The 14441-nt window shown below is 49.5% G+C and overlaps 1 protein-coding gene across 15 annotated transcripts in view; it reads left to right on the top strand.

The window, feature by feature from the left end:
- Positions 1–14441, top strand: part of Atxn7l1 (ataxin 7 like 1) — a 222050-nt gene that overhangs the window by 184157 nt on the left and 23452 nt on the right. For all 15 annotated transcript variants that reach the window (XM_013152451.3, XM_005003633.4, XM_063238115.1 and 12 more), the window contains 3 exons: positions 6067–6374; positions 8822–8904; positions 9789–10039. In XM_013152451.3, coding sequence (XP_013007905.1) covers positions 6067–6374; positions 8822–8904; positions 9789–10039 — 642 coding nt within the window. The remainder of the gene's footprint in view (positions 1–6066; positions 6375–8821; positions 8905–9788; positions 10040–14441) is intronic.

The following is a 14441-nucleotide window of genomic DNA, read 5'->3' as shown; positions in this document are numbered from 1 at the left end:
ACCATTCATCACCTTGTTCATCTATACACACAGGCGTGCGTGCACACGCGCGCACACACACAGCCCTAATTTGTCTCTAGGGGAAACCTCCCATCATTCTCTGAGTTAATCACCTGTGTCCCCAGCTGAGCAATGAGCCCAGGCTGTCACTGTGAAGAGACGGTGGCCCTCTTGGCCAGCAGCTGGCACCTGCTGAGCTGCCCCTGGTCCTCTCTGGGTTGGACTAAAAGACCATGCCAACCAATCTTTCTTTCTTCCTTTCTCTTTCTTCTTTCTTTCTTGCTTTATTTCTCTTATTTCGGCTCCTGTGCCAGGACCACTGAGCCCGAGGAACTGTGCAGTCTGAGTCTCCCCAGTTTACTGAGGATGTGTTGCACAGACCGAAACCAAAGCTGCACAAAGGTGCCGAGCGATTGTACGCTGCCCCTCGTCACCACCAGGCCTGATGCTCAGCCCTAGACTGATACTAGACCAGCCTGGTAGATTCTCTTATTTATATCCATTTTTTTGTTTGCTAAAGATGTTTACAAACTGTCTTTCTGAAAATTTTCACAGTATTTTCACAGATAGGAAGAAAAAAAAAAAAAACATTTCTCATCCATCAGGATTTCTGTGGTGCCCACTATATCTATCATCCCAGGGTGGAACTCTGGGACTGTTGTTGTCACTGATTCTTAGCAATTGCCTGGCAACCAGTCTTCCAGAAGGTTCCAAGTACTTCTTCAACTTAAAGAATTTAGATGAGACATAAATAATTTCCTAAGCGCAGCCCCTCAAAAATGTATCTAAGAAACCGAAATTGAATTGCTTCTCCAAGAGCGTTTAAAGGAAGATAAGTTCCTTTTAATTTGGGGGTGATCTCATGCTGTCACCGTGTAGAAGGCAAGAGGCTGGGTGAGAGGCCAGGCCAGGAGCACAGGCACAGGGGCCTTTGTGGAAGGAAGCCGCGAGACAGCCAAGAAGTCTCAGCAGACGCATCCCCACAGCACAGATGCCATATGTCCTCACATCCTGCCTGTCAAATCCATCTTTACCCAGCTCTGGTAAGTGAGGAAGGCTGGCAGTCATTTCTGCAAACCTAGAGACTTTCTGATCCGTGCTTGTAAGGCGTATCTGTGGATGATGGCGGAGTAAATCACAATCCCCAGGAAAGCGTAGCTGGCACGAGGGCAGCTGGCCCTGCAGCACGTTGGTGGCTCTCGCAATGACACCGTCATGATTCTCCACCTCTGCTCTTTTGCAGACATCACTGGGCAGGGAGGAGAATCTGCTTGATGCCAAGAGAACCATTTTTCTTACAGCCAGAGGATCTGCCTTGGTCTAGAAAGATAAATTCAGACAGGCCAGGCACACAGGAAGAAGACTTGGGCAGCCAAAGCAGCACAAAAGAAACAGCAGGTAGACACCGCCCCCTGGTGCCAGAGGGTGATGGAGATGGTGAGGAGGGAGGACCCTTCCGGGACCAGAGAGAGGCGGAGAGATAAGTACTCCCAACGCATGAGCCCCGGGGCCAAGCCGCAGCCCTGGGCTCCCCAAAGAGTCCCTGCCAGCCAAGCGAGCAGCAGGGGCAGAGTGGGGGCTCCTCTTCCCCTTTGTCTGCTCTCCTTCCTTTTTTTTTTTTTTTTTTAATCTTGAGACAGTCTCCCTGTGTAGTCCAGGTTGGCCTTGAACTCTGATCCTCCTGTCTCAGCCTCCTGAGTGCTGGGATTACAGCTGTGTGCCACCATGCCCAGCTCACCTTCCCTTCCCTTTTTAAACACTGCACCTCAAAGAAAGGACATAGTAAGCTGATAAAGGCAGCAAATTGTAAGGCTTGGAGAAGTGCTTACAGGTATCCCTTAAGTCTGATGGGGACCAAGCAGGGGGAGCCGTGCTATCCTTGCAAGTAATTGCCAGGCTCACTTAGCACCTCCACAAACAGAATAACAGCGCTTAGTCACTCTTGAGTATCACCAGCAAAGCCCCCTCTGGCCCCCTGGCAGACCAAGTCACAGTGGGATGCAGGAAAGCCGCAGGCAGAAGTGCTGGTTTCTTTCCAAAGGGAACAAACTAGCCTGTCATTCAGGGTCCACTGCCTTGACCTGCCTCGGGCCAGGCCCTTTCCTGACTGGGGAAGGTGGTGGCAGGGGATGGAGGGGATGAGTGAGGTGGGCCATGGTCCTTACATCGCCCAATCCCTGTCCTCAGAAGACGCCAGTCTCTGAGACTGGATTTCCGCATCGCATGGCAGCACTTGGTGGTCATTTCCTCCTGTGTTCATCAGCCTGCAGTCTCGGGCTGCAGCCCGTGGTGTGAAGGAAGGAGACTGGACAGATGATGCTTACCGGGCTGGAACTGATCTGGGGGATGGTCCCTGTTTCCTCTAGGAATGTTTGATTTTCCCCACTAGCTTGGAGCTGCCTCTTATCTCTTCCCTCCACTTCTGAGTCCAGGCCATGGGCCTGGTTGCCCCAGAGGAGACCCAGAGCATTAGGGGTGAAAAGGCGCACCCGCAAAGCAGTGTCGGGGGACAGTACCTCCCCTACTGGGACAGTGGACTCCGTTTCTCCAGTGGGTGACCAACCCCCGTGGAGTTCCTACCCCAAAGCACTCAGGCTCTGCCCTCTTCTCCCCGCCAAGGCACAGCTGCTGACCTGGCATCAGGAGCAGTTTCTATCCACCTGGCTCCTCGACACTTTGCTTCTAAGGTCTCCAGCACCCTTAGGCACAGTCTTGAGCCCATATTTCCCGGCCAATTCCGGGTCTTCAGTCCCATAGGACCGCACCCCAGCTGGCCTTCCCTGATCCTACAGCCTGCCTGTGGGCCTGGAGCTCTAGGAGCCTTGGCAGTATAGAAAATGGAATGGGCCATGCTCATTATGTAGTGGACAGAATCACAAATCAGTAGATCAGTCACAGAGCTAAGCTTGCCTGGCCGGAGCCCTGCCACGTACAGATAGGGAAAAGTGTCTCCCAAGGGATGGGTCAGCTGATCCAGACATCCAGGCCTCAAGCACCTGTGCTCGTGTGGCAGCCTGGCGAGATGTTTGGAGCTGGACGCTGACTCAGGAGGACAAACAGGCTGTACTACGAGCATATAAAGAGCAATTTATACAGCACCCTGGTCACTGTCCCAGGCAGACATCCTTCCCCAACTGCTGAGGTCACGGGGACCCAGCATACGCTCAGGACACATTCCACAGACTTGTGTGTTCTTGTCCCTCTTAGCCACGAGAGCCAAGCCTGAAACTTTCCTTCCAGAGAAGGCTTCTCACCTGGCGAGTACCCACATGTTCACACCCACACTTGAAGCTGGACTGTTTTTTTTTTTTTTTCTTAAAAAGAGATTAAGATCCACAGATTAGAACGAGGGTGAAAAATTAAATCAACAAAGGCTTTTGGAGAGGGATTTTAAATAGACATATGTAAATATACATTGTTTTAAGTCAGAGTCACCAAGGTATACTTTAGGTGGTCTGAGTTTTGTAGCTTGTGGGGCTTTTAGTTAGTACACTATTAAATCAAACTCAAGGCAGGTGTTTTGCCACCAAACTGTATCCCTGGCCCCACACAACCATTTTTAATACACAACTCAGTGTTAAGTACATCCGCATTGTTGTGCAACCAGTCTCCAAATTTTTTTTGTCTTTTTGAGACAGGGTCTCACTATGCAGTTCGGGCTGGCCTTGAGCTCACTTTGTTGCCCAGGCTGGTCTCAAACTCACAATGATCCTCCTGTCTCAGCCTCCCGACTGCTGGAATTACAAGCATGCACTACCACTCCTGGCTAGTCTCCGAAATTCTTTTCATCTTGCAAAACTGAGACTTTGTGTCCATTTCCCTTCCCTTCCACCTTGGCCACCACTGTCCCACTTTCTGTCTCTATGAATTTGACTTCTCAGCACCTCACACTCGTATTAATGGAATCAGATCTTTCTTGGCTTATGTTTTTGTTTTTCCTCACTGGCGTGTTTCACTTAGTGCACTGTCCTCCACTTTTCACCCATCTGTCAGTTTCCTTCCTTCTCAGTTGTATCCCATTTTGTCTATTTATCCTGATGATGGACATTTGGGTTGCCTCAACACTCTGGCTACTGCAAATAATGCTGCTGTGAACAGTGTCAACTATTAGCTGTGCAAGTATCTCTTGAAGACTCTAATCTCTGTAACTTGCACTTTAAAAAATTGAGTTAAGGAATGAATCCTAGTCCATCCTTGCGTCCTTTATCATTTGGGGAAAAAAATCAGAATGCAGCACTGTGTTTGTCTGTTTTCTGCTGCTATCCCAGAATACCACAATCTGGGTGATTTATAAATAAAGGAAATTTATTTTCCACAGTCTGGAGGCTGGAAAGTCCAGGATCGGGTGCCAGCACCTGGTAAAGGCTTCTTACTGTGTCACATGGCACAGTGTGGACAGGAAAGGTACAAGCTCAGATCTCTCTTCCTCTTGATACAAATCCCATCTTGGGGGCTTCTCCCTTGTGGGCTCATCTAACCCTAAATACCTCTCTAAGAACCTGTCTCCAAATACCAACAACATATGAACTGGGAAATTAAGTTTGCAAGATAGGAACTTCCGGACACACTCAAGGGAGCACAGTCAAGCATCATTCCACCATCGCAAGCACTGATTGCATCAGGGAGCATTGCAAACTTCTACGCATGCTTGCTCTTCAAGAGCTTCCGGTGGTGACTTTTAACAAGCCCTGCTTAGAGAATGACCACAAAATAAACAGTAGTGACAGGTCAGCTCTGCCTTCGTGACTGATCAAGGGCAGAACTTGCAATGACCTTGTGGATTGCTAAAAACTACCATCCCATTTCCTATCACAGGACCCCTTCCTCAGGCCAAGAAGGGACTCAGCCCATAGGGAAGGACTGTCATATACAGCCACGGTCTGTCCCTCTACTTTGGGCCCTTCTCACTGGCAAAAATCTGCAAGTTATACCCGTAATCATGTTTCAAAGTCAGAAGAGGGGCAGAGGCTGAGGAGCTGCTAAAATAATTTCATGAGCAAGTTGATCAAAGAAATGATCTGTGAGCACATCTTAGAAAAGGAGAGCTACCCAGCCCTGTGGACAGATGGATTCTCCCCCTGCCCCAAACAGCGTCTCTTTTCATGCCCTTTCATTGTCTGCAGGCATGTAAAATCTATATTCTCCATCATCTGGCATTCAAATACCTAAATCGGCTTCCCTCTCAGCTCGAAGATGATTGGGGAGCTGAAGTGTTAGCATTCTACCCTCCTGCTAGGAGGAAAGGGAATCTGGTTCAGGGACCAAAGCAGAACTGATTCATCTCATCTTTTAAGAACCCTGAGACAGAGTACCCCCAGACACAAGGTCCCCCAGCATTAAAGAGCCGCAGAAATCAAATGCACATCCATCACAGACTAGTGGGGAAGTGGGGCGAAGGTGACAGATGCTGACGAGTGAATGCACACCTTTGTGCTTCTGCCTTCTTAAAATTCATCCCCTCACCTGCCAGCCTGGAGAATTGCCTATTTACATAACTAGCTGCCTAAAATGGAATGTGGGATAATGGTGCATGGCGGCTCCCTCCGTGGGAGCCCTGTCCCCAGGATCTGAGTGCAGCCCAGAAGCCCTCCGACAGCACAAAGTGCACTGCACTGGCCCGAAGCCATGCCTGCGTGTGATGTCATCTGTCAGCCCTCTGGGGACTCAAGAGCAGGGGGCAGGGGCACGCTATCAGTCAAGGACAGACAGTGTCTCTTCCAGGGGGCTTCACGGCGGGAGCCTTGTTCTGCCCAAAGTGCTGGCTCAGAGGCAGCCCACACAGAAGGCCTGGGGGGGATCACATATCCAGGGGGACGGCCTTGCGCACGGGAGACTCTCTGTCCACTCTGATGCCGTTCCAGGTACCACGCCAGCCTCACACCCCCTGTTGGTCCTTTCCACAGCACAAATCTCTCCCATCAAAATCAGAATCATGCTACTCACTTATAGGGAGGGCATAAATAAGTGATAAGGAAGTGTTCTAGTAATGATAAGCGGGCATAGCTTCTCAGCAGACCAGATGTATCAAAGAAGGCAATTGTGTGTGTTTGTTCATTTATTTTTCAGCGTTCCTGTTCCTGTAGTCAGTTTAGAGAAAATCCCTAACCTAGTGAAGGCAGACGGCGCCAATGTCAAAATGAACTCTGCAACCACTACTGCGCTCACCTCCTCCTCCTCCAATTCTTCCTCCTCCGCCTCATCCATGGCCTCCGCCAGCTCCACCACACCTTTAATTAAGCCTGTCTTGATGTCCAAGTCAGTGCCACCTTCACCCGAGAAGATCTTAAATGGCAAAGGAATTCTATCAGCCACCATAGACAAGAAGCACCAGAATGGCACCAAAAACAGCAACAAGCCTTACCGGAGACTTTCAGGTATGTGTCGGTGTCATGGGAGTCTGGCTGATGCTAAGAGTAAAGTTGTAACTCCAATCTGTAACCAAGGAGTGGCATGTTCTTAGAATGAACTAGCTCTGTTTGGCTTTAAGAGGGATGTAGCGTTTACCTGCAAGCAGGACCTTCGCCCACAAGCACAGGGGAGAAGGGCATCCGCTGACAGGTGACTGTCCCCTGGCTCCCATGGATTCATCACTGCTGAGAAGGTGGGCAGGCCACAGTGCTGGCTCATGGTGGCTCGGGACACTGGGACAGCCCCATCAGCCACATGCCACACAGAAGGGAGACACAACCCCCATTCCTTGTCCTTTGGGTTTCTAAGTAGCTTTTGCAGTTGGGATACAACTGCCAGTTCCTTGTGATAAAGCTGGAATTTCCAACTGGGAAGGCACAGGTCAGTGCAGCAGGTGGGGAGTCTGGAGGTCTCTCCCGGGCCCGCACTAGCTGTCTGAACACTCCTGGCTACTCTTGGAGGTGACAGCGGCCCTGCTAGAGGCCCCAAGTGGGTGATGTTTGCATTGGATCCATTTTAGAACTAAACCTGGCAGCTGCTTCCTTCATGTGAGCAGAAAGAGCTATGGACTTCCCAGCTTCTCCACACATGCTGTAGGCGTAGCTAATGGTAGCCGGAAAAATCAAAATACAGCGAAAGCCACCCCCTGAGAGAGAAGCTGTCTTCCGCCATGAGCATTGCTTTTTCTGTTGTTTTTGTTTTTGTTTTTGTGAGCATGTTTTTTAAGCAACCAAGGAAGTATGAGTAATTGTTAGTTTCTATTTCATGTTCATCTATGTTTCTGGTTTTCCTAGCTTATACCTGTAACCCTTGAAAAAATGATGTCTTGAAAGTAGCTCGGGGCCAAAGCATTGACATGAGACGGGTGCTGTGCCCTGGACATCCCTCCTCTGTACCCCTCACCTTCTCTGAGCATTGTGGGCAGGGCCCCAACTCCTGGCTGTCTTCCCAAGAGGAAAGTGCAGTCTCACTCTGCAGACGTGGGTGGTACCATCCCTGAAGGGGAAAAAACAATAGGCCTGGACCCAGTGTCCAGAGGCTGCGGCTTCCTCATCGCAGCAGAAGCCCGGCCCTAGCTCCAGCCTGAGCCCCAGTCTAAAACTGTCTGGGGTTGGGGCGGGTGGTCGCTCCTTGCATTCTGTTGGTTGTCTTGTCTTGGTGGGTCTTCTGCTTGTTTCTTCCTTGCTGTCTCATTTGGCAACCAGCTCCTGCCCCCAGCCAGTAACCCGCTGTGCTCCAAGCCAACACAAAATGCATGTGGGGGCTAGCGGGGAACCCAGACCCAGGTACTCACCGCCTGCTGGGCACAGGCGTCCAACGAAACAGCAGCTTGCCTTTCTCAAAAAAAAAAAAAAAAAAAAAAAAAAAAAGGCGAAAACAGAAAAGAGGGCGGCATTTTGATAGCCTTGGGTGTAAGGACTGCTTCCAGTGGACATTGTCCTGCCTGTTGCCCACCCCAGGACACTTGCACTCAGCTTACTTGCAGGCAGTTTGCGCCTACATGGCCTACCTTGAGTTTGCAGCTGCTGAGCCCCCAGGACACCGAGCCTCTATAACCCCTCCCGCCAGGAGCCCCTGCCATGCTGTGACATCCCTGCTCTGTGGGAACAATAAAGCCACCCTAATGGGCCTTGAAAGACTGCCTGGTATCCTCAGATTTTCCAGGCTGGTGAGGGGTTTTTGCTCATCTCAGAGGGGAAAAGGAGCCGTATTGGACATAAAAAGAACAGGTATTTTAGAAGTGATCTCCATGCAGGCCATCAACAGGAGGGCAGGATCTGGTGAAGCCCAGATTCACCACCCAGCCACCTGCATCCGCAGGGACAGTGGCTCATTCCTGGGAGCACTGTGTTTCACGGTCAGGCCTGGGCAGAGCACAGCAGACTTTCCCTGGCCCTGCCTGGGACGGCACTGGCATGTTCCTTAGCCAGGTCTGAGAAGCTCTCCAACGGCTGTTAAACCTGAGAGGGAGGTCACACTGTCATGTCAAGGAGAAATTTGTCACTGAAGTGGCCATTCTAATCAGGGGGCCTCTTGAAACAGCTGGGAAAAAGGAACCCTTAGTTTCAGATGGCTGTCCCTGCAGCCACTGTGCCCAAAGTACTGAGGTGCAGGGGGCCCATTTCAACTGAGCCAGAATGTCACCAGCAGCACAGCACCGTTCCTTCTGGTACCTGCTCCCACCCTAACACCGAACCTGGTGCTGGACTTACAAACTCTGGGTTCAAGCGGGACCACTATTTTCCCCTGAGCAGTTCTTAAAGCAGTTTAGCAGCTGGTTGAAAAAGAAAAGATTGCCTGACAATGTCTCACTTGTTGGTGCAAATGTGCATTTTTTTTTAAATGTAGTCTTAATGCCAAATCCTACTTAGTCTCCTTTTTTCTTATATTTTTTGTTTGTTTCTTAAACCAGAGAGAGAATTTGACCCAAATAAACACTGTGGAGTGTTGGATCCCGAGACAAAGAAACCTTGCACAAGATCCCTCACCTGCAAGGTATTTCTCTTTCCATAAAAAATACTTCCTGCTCTCGCTGGGGCCTTTGTCAAGGTGTTTGCATGCCACTCTCTGCACACGGCAGGGTGTGGAACCTCGACATGACCTCCAGCTGTTCTTTGTAAGGGAAATGCTTTCTTCTGGTCCATGGTAGCAGAGTGCCTGCCTCAAGCTGGCTGGCTTTTTAAGGAGGGAAAAAAAAACCCTAGGCTTCCCCTGTTACTTGGGAGGCCAGACAGTAAATTGTATTTATAGGCACTCACAGGCGGTTCTGCAGCCTGCTACGTTTTAATGTATGCAGGAGCGGCGGTGGTGGCGGTGGCAGCGCCCTGAAAGGCAGCCCTGGAGGGGAAGATGCGATGCCACGCCCCTGATCCAGCCCACACGCGGGTGGCCTGGGGGACCCGGGCCACAGTGGCTGTGCACCCCTTAGCCCAGAGCCCATTTCCTCCCGAGCTGCTGGTGTTCCTGGGGACTGAGGCCGTGGCCCTCTCTGCCTGGTGGTTCTGTCTGTCTGGGCCAACGCCTCCTCCTCTCATCTGCACCTGGATTAACCCTCGTGTTCCCTCCTGGACTCTCACCAAAGAGGTTTTTGTGGGTTTGCGCTGAAGCTCAGGCACCTCAGGTGATTTTTTTTTTTTTTTTTTTTTTTTTTTTTTTTTTTTTTGGAGGAAGCTTGGCTTCTTCACAGCAGGATCCTAGGGCCTGGTTGCATTCATGTGGTCTCTGCCTCTTCCCAGCCACAGAACAGGAGCTGTTGCCTTGAAGTTGACTTTTCAAGCACCTCTAAATTCCTATGGTTGCTATTTCTGAAATGCAGGGCTGGGGAAGCAGGTTTATGTGCTGATCAAAGAGGCTGTGCTTCTCATCTGTCTTCTCCTTAGACACACTCGCTAAGCCATCGGAGGGCAGTCCCAGGCCGGAGAAAGCAATTTGACCTCCTCCTGGCAGAACACAAAGCCAAGTCCAGAGAAAAAGAAGTCAAAGAGCATCTCCTGACTTCCACAAGGGAAATATTTCCAAGCCAACCCGGGCCCGTGCAGGACTCACTGCCAGGATCTTCAGGGAGCTCGGGTCCAGAACCGAAAGTCACATCCCCTGCAAAACCCAGGCTGCCTAACTCTGTTATACCCAGGTAAGCCCTGCGTTGCTAACAGAAACCCTGAGACTTTATCTTGCTGGGTGTGGAGTGTGTGGTTTGCTCATGCATTAAGTGGGAAGCCTAAGAGTGCCACGACGCATGGCGCTTGTGAAGTTTAAAAGAGGTCGTGGGCGTGAGGGACGAGGCCTAGTGCCTGCCACATCGTGGAGTCCAGCAGACTTGCCGTCTGTCCTCATCCTTGTGCTTGTAACATCAGCTTTCGTTGCAGACCTGTTCTCAGCCAGTGAGCGTTGTTAGGGAGTAAGAGTGGGCTGGAAGTAAAAAGCCCGAAGGGTGACACAGCAGCCACCAGACAGCTTCCTAGCTGCCTGAGGATTCCTGGGGAAGCCGGGGTAGGCCAGTGTCAGTACACCCTGAGAGCACACTGGACCATGCCAGCCTGTCTGCCGCAGAATTGTGTGATTTCTCTTCCACGAGCATCCTATAATCAGGACAAAGGGAAGTTGGTATAGTTGAATTTGTGTATTCTTATGTTTCTCTTCATGCCAAAAAAAAAAAAAACTACCTTTCTGGGCCACCTGTTTGGGGTTTTAATTGGTTGTCCCACCCAGAAAAGACAGGACAGGAAACTGTATTAAAACCCACTTGAATTGAGAACAATTAAAATCTATGCGTGTTTTTTGATGGGCAGTGGATCCCTTTCCAGATAACAAGATGGGGCCCATCAAGTACTTAACTCTGTAAGCAAAGTTCTAAGTGAGGTGCTTTCAGGCAGGGTAGAAAGAGAAATGACACCAGACCCTGGTTTTCTTTCTTTCTTTTTTTTTTTTTTTAATTTTTTTGTCTTTTTCGTTTTTATCGGTACCAGGGATTGAACTCATAACTGCACACTTGCAAGGCAGGTGCTTATGCCGCTGAGCTAAATCCCCAGCCCCAGACCCTGATTTTCAAAAATCTAGAGTTTGAAGGACTGGGGATTTAGCTCAGTGGCATAAGCACCTGCCTTGCAAGTGCACAGCCATAAGTTTGATCCTTGGTACCAATAAAAAAAAAAAAATCTAGAGTTTGAGATAAGGTACAAGTGTCCCGTGTTTTGCACAATTAATGCTCCATGGCAACTACAGGCACCGTGTTACCTGACGACTTTCCTATGCATACACAGTTCTAATTGTTCAGTCAATACAGAGACTCTGAGAGGATATCCTTGATGAAGAAGAACAGGAGGTTGATCCTTAAAGTGAAAATTAATATTTTTGGCAGCTGTTCCTGGCCCGCCAGCTTCCCGCCATCCTGCACTTTGTACTTCGGCACAAGCCTGAGCAGGTCTGACAGCACAGTCCCTCGGTGGTGTCAGCAGGGCCCATAATCATGTAGGGGACGTGGCTGGGGCAGCAGCCACCTCTCCACTTCTCCATCTCCACCACCTTTGTGTCATGACTGACCCTCATTGGCCTCGCTGGGTGTCGGTTAAGGGTGCCACCCTTGCCTTAGGATTGGAGGGATCATTCTGTTACTCATTTCTGGGAACAGCTTCTTCCAGACCCCCAGTGGAGGCCTGAAATGCAGCAGGCACCAGGCTCTGTAGACACTGTTTTTCCTATCCATACATCCTGGAGATTAAATATATACATCAGGCACCATAACTAGTAATAAAACTGAATAAAGTAATAAAATAGAACAATTATGCCAGGCATGGTGGCATATGCCTGTAATATTAGCACTCAGGAGGCTGAGGCAGGAGGCTGTAAGTTCAAAGCCAGCCTGGGCTACATAGCAAGTTCAAGATCAGCCTGAAGTACATAGTGAAACTGTCTCATAACCTCCCCCCAAATTTGAACAATTATAACAATATGCTGTAATAAAATTGCCACCATTGCTGCCCTTGTGCTCCAGGCCATGATTAAATAAAATAAGGGTTCTTTGAACACAAATGCTGCAATATTGTGATAGTTGATCTAGTAACCGAAACAGTTGCTAAGTGACTAATAGGGATATAACATATACAGTGTGGAAACACAAAAAAGGGATGACTCGTGCCCAAGTAGCACAGAGTAGGGTGGTACAAGATTTCATTACACTACTCAAAGTTACACTACTATGAGTTATAAATGTTTATTTTGGGATTTTCCATTTAGCATTCTTAGTCCTTGGCTGACCAGGAGTAACTGAAAGAGCAAAGTGAAACTGTGGATAAGGGGAACCTATGTGCAGTGACTTTTAGATTCCTCGTAGCTGTGGAACATTTTCGTTGGGACACAACCTTCCATGGGTCCAGAGTGAAAGCAGACTTGGCTGTACCTGAAACTCGCGTAGCCCTTCTCCTGCACACACGCACCCAGAGCTGTTGTCCCCTGAGCCCTTGGAGGGTCACACCCTCCCAGCTTTGCCAAAGACACCAGGAAACCTGGGTGAAAACCCTTCGTCACGAAACATTTTTCCATGGGTCTTTAGCTGGCAGCACCCCAACAGCGGTGCCCAGGTTAACGGAGAACTAAGTGAGCAGCTGTCCAAAGATAAAACAGGTGGTAGAGCCCTAAGTGTCTTTGTTCTGTTCCTTTTTGCACTTAATTTAGTTGGGACAAGACCCAGCGCGATCCGATGCCAAAGCATGGTCAGGATTTAGTACTATAATCATGTGAGATATAAAAAAATATGCATTTATTCCTATTAATGACACGTATTATAGTTCTTCCTAGGGGTGTGGCTCAGGCATTGAGCACTTGCCTAAGTGTGAGCAAAGCCCTGGGTTTGATCCCCAGCACCACACATCAAGAAATTATTTAATTATCTATAATTGGCAAAAAAGAAAGAAAACTTGTCACACGAGAATGGAATTCTCATGATCCTGTCCCAGTTCTGAATTTCCTCTGTAGCAACTGCTAACGTCTGTGAATTTATTTCTCACCTATCTTTTTGATAACACTGAAAATACGGAGTTCTCATATCCAGAACTGTAACCCATTCTTGTCAGAAATTGCTAAAAACGAACTTGGGTCTAGAATTAGAGAAGCACAGTTTAGATGACAAGGACTGGAACAGGATTTGAAAGGGAAATTTCACCTCTGTGTTTATTAGCTGGGCAGGAGGTGTAGTCTTGATGTCCAGACTCTTTCTCTTTTGTAAAATGGAGCCAGTAAGAACCAAGTACGTAACGTGCACTCCAGGACTGGTGGCAGGAGTCAGTGGCAGTATTTTCTAAGGAACAGCAGGGTGAGTGAACGGAGGCCTTCTCTCTACTTGTTTTTGTTTTTTTCTTTCTTGGTGAGCTGGTGATAAAACCCAGGCATTTCCCACTGAGCTACACCTTCAGCCCTGTTCATTTTTTGCTCCGAGACAGAGCCTTGCTAAGTTGCTCCAACTGCCTTTGAACCTGCCTCAGCCGCCCAAAGTAGCTGAAATTCGAAGCCTGGACCGCTGTGCCCAGTGCTACCTGACTTGTACACGCCTTCCTCCTGGGCCTCTCTCTCCACCCTGAGGGCCCCTGAAGCATCCTGAGTTCATTTTGGCTGCCACAGTAACACACCTGACATGGCGTATGCATAAAGAAGAGATGTGGCTCGGCTCACCATTCTGGCCACTGGACAGTCCACACAGCGTGGCACTGGCTCTGGCAAGGACCCTCAAGGCTGCATTACACATGGCAGAGAAACACAAAGGGAAGCTCACCAAGAAGGAGCGTGGTGCAAGCCAGGAAGCAGGAGGTGAGGGAGAAGAAAAGCTCATTCCTCTGTAACAGCCCACTGCCAGGAGACCAACCCTGCCTGGGAGACCAGCACTGCTGCCCTCTGAGATCAGTGATCTAACTGTCCTCCTTAGGCTCCACCTTTTAAAGGAACCATCACTGCGCTGAGCACCAGGCTTCCAGCGTGTGAGTGTTGGAACCACAGCTCAGACTGAATGCCCTGTTTCTTTGCCCCAGACTCTAAGGGGACACATTGCTTGCCCCACAGAGCCCAAGGACTGTGGACGATGGTGCCAGCCAAACTCCTCAGGACTCTGCTGGAGAGGGCGAGGCATGCAGAGGGTCCAGATGGACTCTGACACTGCAGGGTTGTAGCCCCAAGGGAAGGAAGGAGAGGCAGCCTGGGGAAGCCAGTGCTGCCACCATCTGGACTTGTTCCCTGTGTCACAGGTGCTCACACACCCGGTCTGAAGTATAAAATGGGGTGGTGTGGTGGCACACACCTGCAATTCTAGTACCCTAGGAGGCTGAGGTGCGAGGATCTGAAGTCCAAGCCCACCCCACACAATTTAGCCATTTAGCCAGGCCTTGTCTCCAAATAAAAAATTTTAAAATGGCTGGGGATGGAAAGGCCCCTGATACCACCAAAAAAAAAAAAAAAATGTATAAAATGACAAAAGCTAATGCCTCTTAGGCAGACAGAGTGATGTGGAGAGAGGCGGAGGTCCTAGATCCCTACAAAGGTAGGGATGA

Source organism: Cavia porcellus, unplaced genomic scaffold, assembly GCF_034190915.1.
Source record: "Cavia porcellus strain 051 isolate PalLab524CR breed Dunkin Hartley unplaced genomic scaffold, mCavPor4.1 scaffold_2, whole genome shotgun sequence".
Lineage (NCBI taxonomy): Eukaryota > Metazoa > Chordata > Mammalia > Rodentia > Caviidae > Cavia > Cavia porcellus.
The sequence above is the reverse complement of the archived record's forward strand: the minus strand, read 5'-3'. Positions and strand labels throughout refer to the sequence as shown.